Here is a 13769-nt window from a genome sequence, read left to right as displayed (position 1 = left end):
AAAATGAGTGAACACCGTTCAGAGAGGAAAGGAAGCCGTACTATCTAGCAGAACAGAAGTAGGGGGGTTATTTCAATTTCTGATCTGCTTAAATGCCTAAGCTAGACAGAGCTGGAATTTCTAGTTAATACGAATAATTGTTTTTTCGATCCTAATCGTCACTCACTCACAGCAATTTGAAATTCTTTTCAAATTTGTTGTAAAAAACACAGAGGGATGTTCCACATAACGGTATCTTTAAAACTCTGAGTAATACTGACTGCATTGTAATTAAGCTCAAAATCCGTTTCAGAAAACTCATGAAAATTCTCATTATTTTGAAAATTGTCTCTAAATTTTGGAGAAGGGAACTTTAAAAAGGAGAAGCTAATCAACATGATCTGAAAGCTAGAGATGAGGAAATTAAAACTTTTAACTCAGCATGGAGACTGTGAGTACATCCTGATAGTTTCAGAAGCCATGCATCTGCTCTCCACCCCCAAAGAAGGAAGCAAAAACATGAGAAAAAAAAAAAAAAAAAGATTAACAGGCAGAGCTTGAAGGTATGCATTGTAGTACTTGAAGTCAAAAAAAGGAGATAGTGAAAAAAATGACATGTAATGAAGGTGGAGAGGCAGTTTTTGAAAAGCATGAATGAAAACCATTAAGTTCATTTCCACAACGTTTCTCTACTGTCATATTTAAAGATATTGCATCTGTTAAATTACCATGGAGCAAAAAGATTAATAAAGTCAACAATATTGCAGAGACTCCTGTATGCTTGTTTCCTTTGCCTTGACGAAAGTTAAATGGTTATTGATTTTGAAATTACTCTTTTAAAGTCAAAAAGATGAGGTATTCCCATTACTTGAAATAGCAGAAGAGAACATTTTAAACAATCACATAATATTACAAAGGATTATAAAAACAGGAGATGCTCTACTGATTTTTTGAGACAGGATGCAGATCAAGCTCAGCATAGTGTCTCCAGTGCTGTCCAGTAGCAGCTATGTGGTGTCACAACGCCATAGCCAGAAACTTCTACAGCTTAAGCATGCAGTGTATGAAGAAAAACCTCCATGTGTTTGCTTTGAGTTTGCTGCTTACTAGCACAGTCTGATGACCCAAAATTATTTAGTTTAAAAAAAGGGAGAGAGTGAAGAATTGTTACCTTTTAGCTCCTCCGGGCTATGCAGTCTTTTCTGTTGGATCTGCCACTCTTTGATATTCAAACCTAGAGTGTGAAGCACAAGTCTCCCTGCCTCATGTTGCCCAGTACAATATTTGCAGTAAGCATGGGATATGTATCAGGCACCAACAGTTCTCTGAGATTTCAATAATCCATGCACAGCTGTACTTTCTCAGGTAAAGAGTTTACAGGGAAACATAGGTTATTTAGATGCTAGAACTGGCAGTTTCAATACACCTCTTTTCTGATGTAAGCTGTTTGGCTGTGACACTCTTCTGAGAGGATATCAGAATTCACGTTGGTCAGAAGGCATTTTACACTCCTTTTCTAAAATCCTCAAGATTTGCATTTTCTCCAGAGCGTTAGCCTTTTGTGCACAGAAATGTCTCTTTAAACAATTTTCTTTTGGCTGTCATTTAGAAAGTCTGTCTAAGAGTAAGGTTTGGCATCCTCTTCTTTACAACATGTCACATTGAAAACTACTTTTGTGTTGTGACTGCCTGCTAATGTATTTATTGGAAACGTTACAGCAATATAGATTGTTGACATTGTAAATAACTCCAATAACTCTGAGCTACGACAGCCCTCTACCCCCACCCCCAGCATTTTCTGGTATTTAATGAAGCTTTACACTAATACCAGGTCTCTCTCCAATTTCAAAGGAACACATTCCTATTCAGCCAGATTTTATTACATGAAATCCAACCGTATAATTACAGAAACTGAGTAGTAAGTGATTTGCTTCTCATTGGACTCAATGTTGCCTTTCTACAACTTTAGCAAGATGCAGTAGATGTTTGCATCTTCAAAATGTGAAGTCAAATGAGGTGAACCCCACGGATTCGCAGCATTCTTTGCAATAAACCGTGAAGTTAGGGTATCGCTTTAACTTAACCACACGCTCTCTGAGTAGCATACATTTGCAATGTGGCCTTAAGATGTCTTCCCACCAAAGCATTTGGTTTTGGGTGGTAGTGAGATGTTGTTAGAAGCTTTATGTTATTTTCCTAACTCTTTAGATTAAAAATCAGTAAAACTGTTCCCCTATGTGACAGTATTTCTCTTTAGAAAACTATGTGATGAAAGACAGTGGACAAGTGTGAAGTATTTGTTTGCTTCATGCATTAGACACACACACAAGCAGACAAAAAAAAAAAAAAAAAAAAAAAAAGCGTTTGGATTGCTTTAGCAAGTACTAGAGCAACAATTACAAGTCACATGGGATTGGCCATGAACCTGCAATGTTCACTGCAGTCCTGGAGCACTGTTCTTTGGTTATAGGAGGGGATGAAGGCAATCTCTGCAAAAATTATGAGTCCCTCCCTTTTGACAGTTAATCCCTTTTTTAACCTTGTGTTTCAAGACAGACCGGTATCATGCTTTCTGGAGCCCTTTATGTACCCTCTCTGGCTTCAGATATCCCAAGAAAAAGCAATCATACCTTCTCAAAACCAACAGTGCCTCTTTTTCTCTGCAGAGGCAAATGAATTCTTGCCCCACCCACACAACCCCAAGAGAGCAGCCTGCTCCCCCCTACTCCCTACCTCTGCTACAGTAGCAGCAACGTTTGTCTTCAATTACATATTCAAGGATGGTATTGTCATAGTTGCAAGTGATTATGCACATTATCAGTGGTTGCTTCCTATTAATGCTTTTACCTCTCTGGGTTGAAGCTTCACAGTGAATCCTCTTATAGATGAAGCTTTGGCCTACAGCAATCTATTTTGGTCCTGTTTATTTGATTGTTCTGTGGTTTTGTAAACTTCATTCCTGTTGAGATTCTTAGAAGGGACAAATCAAGAAATCATACAGCCTTATTAGAACATAGCCCTGTCTAGAATAACAATAAAACCAAAACATTTAAAGGCTTACTACCTTACTATTACCTGTTCACAGAATGTTAATTGCAAATCTTTAGCTATTTACTTGAGAGCAACTTATCTCTTATCTTAGCAGCTCATCTCTTGGCTTTCCTGGTTATTTATTTGTCTTGCATCTGGATATTAAGTCCACACATTCATGCAATAAATATCTTAGCATTCAGGTTACCTATAGTATTCATAAACTGCTACAAAGAAGCCAGTAATTTATTCTGATTTATTATAAAAAGATCTAAAGAATTAATTTACAATCTTATTTTATGTGCAGTATTACATGTCAGAGGTTATTTAAGCAGATGTTTCAATCTAGAATTGAAAACATAAGCTTACGGTTGTAGTCACAGGACAAGTGTTTGGTGCAGGTAAGAGGTTGCATCACACTGCAGTGATGCTGAAAAGCCCTGGCTATAGACTGGCACTCTTTTGTGCTGAGCAATATACAGACACAGAAAAAAAGAAAAGAAAAAAAAAAAAAGAAAAAAAAAAAAAAGATGTTTCCCAAAATTTCTCATTAATGTAATATGATGAAAACCCTTAGACCACAACTGAAAACTGGAAAAACTGTCTTTTTCACTGAAGCTGATAATTACTATATAAGGTCAGGTATTGATTCTCCATCAAAAATACATGTCTATTAGGAACAAAACGGTCCATCTATAAGCACAGCATCCTCTGCTTCAGAGTTTATTTTTAGGAAATACATTTCAGATGTGTGACTTCTGCACAACTCATGAACCCAAGGTGACCGAATTCAGATGCATTTCTGTTAATACTTTTAGCTATTTTTAATATGCATAGATTGTATCCTAAACAATGCTTGCTTAATGCACTTTGTTTTGCGTACTTTCTTTTGTATACTTAGTAACCATAGAAGACTCACATACACATCTTGAACTTTAGGATAACCATTGAAATAACTCTCTTTAATTGAGAAGTTTTCTCTATGTGATCAACCATGGAATGAATGCACATATATGTGTAGATATATATATATTCATAGACACTTTTTTTTTTTGTCCAGAGTTGGAAACCAAGTACAGATTGTAATCGTTTCCTTCTTCAATAGGAGTGGAAAATATTGTGTAATATTTTCCAAACTGAAGCTGGACCTACTCAGAATGCTTAGTTTTTAAAATTTCCAGTAAACAAGATGAAAAAGCATGTTTATTGTTTGATTAGGAGACCACAGATTTCTTAATTTTTATAAATGGTTTCATATTCTTTTATATCCTCTTGGTAAGTTATCTTTTCTATGTCAAGTGTGTGTGTATAGTAGCTGTATGGTTCAGCAATAGTAATTATAACTTTCTTTTTATCAAGGATGTTATCTTGTCCCATACACATGTATTTTTATAAAGTATATATATTGCTTGTATCTTCTTCTGTCTTTACCTTAAATTAATCTCTCCTGTCACATCATTCTTTATTCAGATCTGTGTATAGTACATAGCTTGTTTGCAAACAGTCACATAGATGAAGTACAATACAGCAAATGTCTGAGCACTTCATCTGTCCTTGAACTGAACAGGACTGCTTTTCTCTTTTACTTATATGCAGAGAGGCAGTACAGGTTTGAGTCCTTACATTGCAAAATCAGAGACAAGGGTTTGTGCATATAACCTGAGCCATATCTAGGAACAAAGCCCCAAATAAATACATAATAAAAAAATAGTAATAGCTTAACTTTTGTTCTGTACTGCCTGTATACAAAATATCGGCTCAAGTCTCCATTAAAAAATTGAATTTGGAACTAGAGCACACTGAGATAAATCCTCTGTAGTTCAGGTCTTTTAAAAATATAAAATCAGGCTATTGACGCATAAGGCATTTACAGCCCTTAGCTTCGTATTGTGTAGTAATGAAAATCAAAATGATGACATTAACATCTCTTTAAAACCAGGTAACCGATGCTGCAGCATTATGAATCATCTCTTTAGCACCAATGCTGCATTTTAAAAATACGATTCTGTGGTGACAAAAGGTGTGAGGGTGACAGGCCTGCAGGTCTTATTCAACTTACCGTTTCCTCATAGGGAAAGCAGTAGAAGTTGAGGATTAATTGTATGGGCTAAAAAGTTGAAGCCTGTGTTTTTTCAAAATTCTTGAGCTTCTACTGAAACTGCACATGAAGCTAGCAGTTTGAGATGCTCACTCTAATTGCTTTAACTGCATTGAATACCGTAGTTTATTGTATTAAACACTGGATATCTAAGAGTGACAGCACTTAGTCATCAGATACCTGATCTAGTCTGTAACTGGAAACTTACATGAGAAGTTCTCTCTCTACCATTACTCTGAACCTTCCAGTTTCTCCACCTTAAATGAATGTTCGTTGATACATTAGGAATGACTATACGTTTCTGCCAGCAGAACCAGCACAAACCAAAATGGTAGCATAAAACATTGCTCTTGTAAGTCCCATATTTTTCTTCAATTTATTCTCTACTTGCACGATGCAAAGTGCCATATTACCATTTCGTGACTAGAGTAAGACTAGTTTAGATTCAGAACATGCTCTGACTCCTCCATGCTGTGCATAGCTATGCTAGCATGGCCTGCATTAGGACCCTAGCCTAACAGAGCTGCTTAACATTCCCTGTGCACTTACTGCATAACCAGGGTGCTGTTGCCACCAATGATGACCCTCTGAATCCTCATGATAGACTGACTGCTTCAGGACCACCCACATACTGTGAGGTGAAGCTGACCAGGTAAGGGCCTGATAAGGGCCTGAATCCTTCCCCTCACATTACAAGTGTTACATGATTGGAGATTTGCTTTTCAGGACACAATGCTTCAGTTCAAAACCATCTTTCTCCTAAACAGTACCCACCATTGCAGCCCTAGGGGAACCCAGTCTCTACTTAATCAAAGGTGATTCTGGTGGATGAGGACAGTTGCCCAGTGGGAGGATTACATTGTATGCAGGTCTTGAATGACTGCTCTGAGTTCAGAAATGGAGAGGACAACTGGAGGCACTGATGAAGTTTCTGATGCCTGCTCTGCAGCACCAACATACCACTTGCAGAATATCTCTTCCCATGATCACTGTGGTTGCCATTTATCTATAAAACAAGTTATTTCCTGACTTCTACAGATGATTGGGCAATCAGGTCAGGGTAGTAATACTCTCATTTGCTTGCCTGAGTTGCCACATCCTTCAGGTTTTCTACCCCTCCTGTTACTGCAAGGCAGAGGTCCTCAAAGGTTCACTTGACATTGAATCTCATATTGTCTCTGTATATTTAGGGGAAAAAAAGCTATGGATGAGTTACAGATCTTCATTTGGGTCCCACCACAAGGTGTTTTAATTCAGGATTAAAATTCACTAATCCTTCAAGTTCTTGTTCACAAATTGAAGGATGATGAACTCTGATGATTTCTGGGCTTTCTGATGCAGTCTACCAAATAAGTATGTATTGTGTTTGCCAGTCAGGCCCTGAGCTCTTGCAGCCAGAATGTAAATGTCTCTGCTTGGTGAAGAGCTGTGGATACAGTGACTTCACAGCTGCTGGTAGACATCCGTGAAATGACATAGTCCTGGGGGTAACGTGAATAACCTGTACAGCAGGAGCATAGCAGTGTTCTTTGGGAGCATGGTACTATTTTTAGGGTGTGTAGGGATCAGAACATCACTCATCTGCTTACATCTGGATGGAATTCCTTGGGAGGAACAGGCACCCCGTCAATGCTGTGATCATGCATGACATGACTGGGTGTAACCTGGGTGGTGACATACTTGGCTATCAAGATAAGCACCTATGACTGCTGCTTTGCAAACAATGCAGTACAAGTCACTGTACTTTGTCCTATGGACTTCCACTTTCCTTCCACATGAGTATGATTGGGAAGAAAAATTTTCCTCGCTACAAGAATTTTTATCCAGCCAATGCTCATTGCCTTGGTCCCAACATGCAGCATTCCACTGGTTAGGAGAAAAGCGGGGGGAAAAGTCTGGCACTGATGGCCAGCAAGCAAGGCCCTCCTGCATCCTCAAGCTGCTTCAGTGCTTGAAGAGGCCCAGGTAAAAAAAATGGTGACTGGACTCAGCCCAGAGAATTGTAGAGTGATTTTAAGCCTTTTCAGTACCTCAGGGTAGATCAGGAAACTACATTTACATGCCAGCCTGATGGTTTTGTTTTGTTTTTCAATTTCTTGAAATTGAATAAGCAGTTCGTGTTAAACTAAAATAACCTCTGGTAGATCATTTTCTGTCTCTTCCTCCTGCAGCTGGTTAAGTATTCCTGTCAGCAAAGTCAAAGGTATGACAGCAGTATTTTTAATCTTGATAAAGGCCCTTGTCTTTTCTTATGTGTGTATTTTATCTTGCTAAAGGTGTGTATAAATGAGGTGGCTGTTCCAAAGCCTGTTGGTCATATGTTTATGTAAGATGATGGGGGAAGTATGCAGGAACTAGGATATGATCCAAGGGACTGGAAGGATATATGAGGCCTCCCACCTTTGAGAAGGATATAAAAGCCTAAACAACCCAAATTGTGGATAGATTCTATCCATGCAAGGGCAGGGCTTGAACTATTCTCTAGTCTCTAAAGAACAAATCTCTGCCCAGATTTCTCCACTTCAGAAACAATTTTGTCCCTGAGCAGAAGCTGTGTGTAAAATAATATAAATGTAGTGGTGAAAGTTCAGGGGATAGGTGCTGTACAAGATGTGTCACACTAACATGGAGTGCTGTCTTAAATGGCTGCTTTGCAACTGGTCATTGCTTTCTGTTTCTTGTTCATATTATACTGGGATAAACTAAACATTGCGTGTTTTTTTTTTTCCTCAAGTAAACAAGATTGCCTCAAAGATGCATTGGTTCTTTTACCAGTTTTTTATAATGACGCAATCTGCAGGATCTTTAGTGTAAACAAAGTGCTTTAGGCAGCAGAGAACACTAATGGAAACTAACTTAGATATCTATTTATGACCCTTATCTAAAGGTTTCTAAATTTCAAAGCCAAATACCCCGTATTTCAAATGTAGAGTTCAACCTTAATTTGCTAGATGAACCACTATCTGAAAACATATAAAGCACTTCCTCTTTGGAGTTGTACACAAAGCACTTCTGTGCTTTCAAATGATTCAAAGCAGATGGGGACAAAAAGGATCATTAATGGATTCTTCAAATAAAGCATCACAAGTATAACTGTGAGACCTGTTTGGAAAATGAGGTGGAGTGAATTTTCAAAGAAGTTTGTACTTTTCACAGAAGTCATTTGGCAGAATTTCAAATCAGCTTGATAATTAAGCAGCAGGTCTTTTTAAGCCCTGTTTACGTTAACAAACCTCTGTAACCATATTCATACTAGGGCAAGCATAGTACACAAAGGGTTTTCATAGGTTATAATTAGTTTAGATTACTTTCCATTCTGTATCAGTAAAGGCAGCCCGTGGGCTGGCTCATGTTTCAAGTTACCCTGCTGTTCCTGTTAGTGCAGCAGTAGCTTTGGGTAAGTTACCTGCATGACAATATCTGGAAAAAAAAACACCTGCCCAACAGTGTTACCTAGTGACCTCTGCGCTTCTTTTGGCCAGTGAACCCGTGCATGTCACCAACCATTCTTTTAATTGAACTTTAAATTGAAAATAAGATAAAAGTTACATAAATTGCAAGATTATATTACACACACACACACAAAAAAGACTTTGGGCTACATGCAAGCAAGTCTCTAGATTAGACTTCAAAAAAAATCACTGCATTAAACCATATTCTTATGTGTACCAACACCACTGGAAAAACAGACCTAAAACATCAGAGATTGGTATTAACTGCTTTCCAGTATTCAAGTTGACTTGTTTGTTGCTCTTAGCAGCAGCACATTTTACAGGCTGTTTGTTTGCAGATGATCCATTTTTTTAAATTGCAGAAATACTATGTTTTTCATTTTATTTCATGAATTTGCTTGACACTTGTAACCGCAAAACAGTCACACTGACACTTCTGAAGGATATATTAATCCTTTTGTGTTATTATCGATTTTTTCATTTTTATCTGACGCAGTTTAGCACAGCAGTATGGACACACCCACTACATCTAAAAGTGGAATCTTTCTGACACTTAAATGACATCTTCCCATTTTCCCAGGTAATGAATAATTATGAATATAATCTCATTTAAATATCTGCAAAATGTACGGCTATTTCATAGGCCCTGTCAGCATCCTCTCTGGAGGACTTTTTAACACTTATCCTACACCCTGTCTTACACATATCATGATCCAGCATATTCCTATGAGACAGCTGATACTGTTATCTGAAACTATCTTAAAACAAAATAAAAGGAGTTGAAAAAGACAGGCCAGGGGACAGATCTTGACTACTGATTAACAGCTGTACCAGACCATTTAGATAGAGGGCTACTCCCATGCCTCATGAAGCCAGTCCATACACTTCATTAGGCATTCTGATGGGTCAAGGTGGAGAAGATGCTGTAAGACCTGAGTTATTGTGGTACTTTTCCCCTGTCATCCCAAACAAGCCATGCTCATGATGTCTTTAACGATTTTCCAGGATGTCCTGGAGATGGTTGGGGAATCTAAACTTAAGGGTGCCCCCCAGCATGGGGAAACAACATACTGTGTAGAAATAAGCCATTCCTGAGGAAGTCAAATAGCAAAAAGCTACTTTTTTGCTATAAGCCTCTGAGAGTTTTTATTGACTGTCCAAATTTAGTGACTAGAAAAACACCAACATAATCTATTACTGACATTGTATAGCAAATACAGTGATCTAAAGTTGTAACTCAGAATTTTATCCTATAGAATGTTCCTGAGAGTTTTAGAAAATCTCCACTGGAACTTTAGTGATAACAAGTGGTTATAAGGCGTGTTTTGTCTCTCCTCTGAAAGAGGAGAGTCATCCTACTTTTATACAAAGGTAATGTTTAAATTATTCACTTCCTAACAAATTCATCAACAATATATCTTGCTTTGCAGCTAGGGGCAGTGTTCACAAATTGAAACTACAATCCCAAATGTTTCCATAAGGTACTTAAGAGACAGCATTTTGGCACTACTTATATTTGCGGTACTAGAGCTTGCTCAACACTTACTTTCATATAAACCTAAAACTTTTAAAGGCCTAAATGTTGCTAATAAAGTTCCGTAAGTGCTTCCATTTTCTCTGCTGGACATATACTCTATGCATTGAAAATCAGGCTTGCCCAACATCGTTCTTGGGCATTTGGGATAAAGTACCTGGCTGAAGATAGCTTTCATCCCAAACTAAATTCACAAATTTCAGACTGTCTCTCAAATCCAAGTAAGCTAGTACTTCTTAAGACCATTAGATGACTTCAAAGATACTCAGAAAGGAAGAAAAACAATTTGAAAGAATCACATGAATACATGTGGTTGAATGAATCGTTCCAGAGTAGTGCTAGAAATTCTCTTTGCAGTAAAAATAATGTTTCTTAAATTGTCTCCTATAGGCCTGGATTAGAATCTAGTCACATTTCTCAATCCAAATTCTAGTTATCTTTAAAGCATTTGCTTGAAATTGTTCACAATTCTGTAACGAAGACTATTTTTTTGTGCAGCATATAGACTGTTATATAAAAGCAGAAAAGATGGGATGAGTTGGAGAGTAGTAAGCTAGAGTTCAGAAAAAAAAAGTATAAGCTGATTTCTTTTGGCTGGCAATGTTATGTAATCATTTTAGAATTAAGCATTACAGGCTTCAAAGACCAGATACAGAGCTTACTCTAAATTTCAGTGCACCCAACTTAACCACTCAGAATTCTGCAATCTTTGGGAAACATTTTGGACAGACAACCTGTGATAAAAATATAATTTCCATCAAAACATATTACTGCTCTTACTTTGAGTTTAACAGAAAACTTTAACAGAAAACTTTAACAGAAAACTTTAACAGAAAACTTTAACAGAAAACTTTGATTTTTAACAGAAAGGTTAACTTTTGCTAGAAGGTTGTAACATTGCATTGTACATTAATTGATTGGCATCTTTTTAAAAAGCAGCACAATTTTTATCATGTTTATTACTTCTTACAATTGACACCAGGAATGGCTTCTTCTGAATTAAAGAAAAACTTGGAGGTTGGTAATTTGGTTGCTTGGAAAGTAATTCAGTTTATTTAGTTAGAATGAACATATGATTAGATAAATATGTTATCTCTGAATTAGACCATGAAAAGTTATCAAGGTTAAAATCATAAGGAGACAAATTATTATTTTACCCTGAACTATATTTTACTTAGTCCTAGCAGTTGTATAATAAACCCTTTTTACTTCTAGATAGTTTAGGCTCAGGGAAAAGCTTTCTGTTGACTTTGGTTAGACTGTAGAAAAAAGTTGTGTTCAGTCTTCAAGAGATGTAAAAAGACCCAGATACTGACTGTAATTAGGGTACTTATCTCTATTTCTACTCCAGATTGTATGAAGTGACTTCTGTATGTCTGTTTTCCCAGTGGAAGAATAGCCACAGGAGTACTCATTATAATTTCAGTATATCATTTCTACATAATGAGTAGTTGAAAAGTATAATATATATGAAATGTATCAAAATGACATTTTCTGAATATAGTTACTTTTACCACAAGGTTGGATTGCTCATTGTCTGAAAGCATTTTCAGCAGACGTAATATTACAGATTGTAGCTTGGTAGATCAGTCCATTTATGTTTTTACAATTTTAAACTTATAGCAAATTTTGGAAGGGTGAGTACTCTAGGAAATGAATATTTAACAGGGAAAAAGAAGTCTGTTTCTTATATTACAGGCCAGCAAAACATTGCATTTTATCCAGAATGTTAACATGCACATCTCTGGTTGATTTATCTAAAGATTCAGTTTCTGTTTAATCAGAAAATGTCAATGAAGCAGCCCTTTGACTTTAATTTGCCTTTTGGGTTTTAATGAAGGATTTCCCAGTGATAATAAGCTTGGTGGGGCATCAGGAAGAAATTGAAATTAAGTTTTCCAGCACTTGAGAGAAAGAAAGAAGGAAGGGGAAGGAAGGGGAAGGAAGAGGAAGGAAGTTGTATACATGTAATTGTGTTTAAATTTATTATTATAACATCTTTCTGTTAAGGCTGAAAGGATGCTCTTGACAGGAGGCTTGAAATCTCTCCTTCCCCATGTACTAAGAAGAATAATTCGTTGCAACAGACACAGTATCAGTAATACTTCTGGAATGGCAGAAGGTAAGGAAACCTAACAGCTCTAAGTAGAAAATGACTCCATTTTAGTTTCATAACTATGTCCTTACTTTTTTCTTTCTTTGTTTATAAAGGCGTTTAGGACTATCAAAAGAGCTGAAGTAAAGCAGAAGTAAATGTCAAGCTGACTTAAATTCTTAACTCACTTGGGTGTTTTTGAAATCACATTGTAAGCACCTGACACTGGGTTCTTAAATCATAGAACTACATCAGAGAAATCATCTTACCTGTGTAAATTACATGGATTTTGTTTTCAAAACTACCGTGTATCCTCCAGCTCCCAGTTAAGTCAATGATAAATTATGGTTGCAGAAAATATTTGAAAAATCTTTACCTAAATCAGGTTTTCCTTACACACACTATCATCCCATTTATAGGATCACATGCTGTGTTATTCACAGAGACCTTGCTTTACTTAGTGCATAGGATACACGTTGGGAAAGACTTAGAGAAGTACAGTCACAAAAGTAGTTTCCTGCTTCGTTTGTTGCAGAAGTTGGAAATTACTTACTCAGGAAGATTGGGAATTATATGGAGAGGGAAAGAATAGGTCTATACTAAGATAACTGAATGCATTCTGGAGAATTGATCTTTGTCTTCTCTCATAGCTCAACTTTTACAGAAGTAGAGATTCCTGTGTTGTTGTTCTGATCAACTTTAAAATGTAACAATGTAATGAAAAATACTGTGGCAAGTAGCTGATGAGCAAAGCTGTGTGTACTAACATTAATATAAGAACATTAAGGCACATATTTTAGAATCATAGTGAGTCTTGAAATAATGGTCTTATTTTCTATCAGTATGTAAGCTGAAAACTACTAATGGAAAACACGTTACAACATTAATAATCTGCAGTTTGCCCCAACTGTATTTGTATATGTATGTGCTACTGCAGTGATTTTAAACGTTAGCTTTTACATTTGAAAAAAAATAGTTTACTTCCAAAACAAATTCAGACATACTACTAAAATAACTATTTCTTATTGCCTTCATTGTCATTCAGCAAATGCATTAAAAACTCTTTCGAAACTGCTCTGAATTGGGATATTAGTTTGTTGAACTAATGCCATAGTTGATCAGCATTTCCAGCTTCATTAACACTGCTCAAGAATATGTTCCTGATGTTGGATACATCGTGTGAATATATACTTAAGCTTATATGGGAAGAAGAGGAAAAAAAAAAAAACAACACACTTATCTGTAAAGAAAGTAAGGATAGTTATCAGGAGTAGCAATAAAGTTGTCTAAGAGTTACTACCGAAGCTTCCTGAGTTTACAGTGTGCTTGGAAGTCGCCTACAGATTCAGACTGTCAGCTGTGACTTGTATTTTAAATTCATCGTTGTCTAAGTTGAATGCACTGGCTAAAACCATAAGGTTAAGAATCTGAATATCAGCAGCAAAGTAGAAAGTGCCTGTAGATTTCACATGGGCAGCAGGGAATGAGGCTAAAGGGTAACTCAATGTAGTATTTTATTCAGTGGTAAATTTAGTATGTTTATTTAACAAAAATGAATTCCTGTATTTAGCAAGGAGCTAT

General features: G+C 36.7%; 1 protein-coding gene across 3 annotated transcripts in view; it reads left to right on the top strand.

Moving 5' to 3' along the window:
- Nucleotides 1-13769, top strand: part of DGLUCY (D-glutamate cyclase) — a 42224-nt gene that overhangs the window by 2746 nt on the left and 25709 nt on the right. The window contains exons 2-3 of one of the 3 annotated variants that reach the window (XM_082762667.1): nucleotides 9056-9139; nucleotides 12104-12215. In XM_082762667.1, coding sequence (XP_082618793.1) covers nucleotides 12113-12215 — 103 coding nt within the window. In that variant the 5' untranslated portion in view covers nucleotides 9056-9139; nucleotides 12104-12112. Of the gene's footprint in view, nucleotides 1-9055; nucleotides 9140-11067; nucleotides 11111-12103; nucleotides 12216-13769 lie in introns of those variants that run through there. The other 2 variants (XM_082762665.1, XM_082762666.1) reach the window with 2 other exon arrangements.

This window comes from Aythya marila (assembly GCF_965140915.1).
Source record: "Aythya marila genome assembly, chromosome: 5".
Classification (NCBI taxonomy): domain Eukaryota; kingdom Metazoa; phylum Chordata; class Aves; order Anseriformes; family Anatidae; genus Aythya; species Aythya marila.
This window is presented reverse-complemented; position numbering and strand designations above follow the sequence as displayed.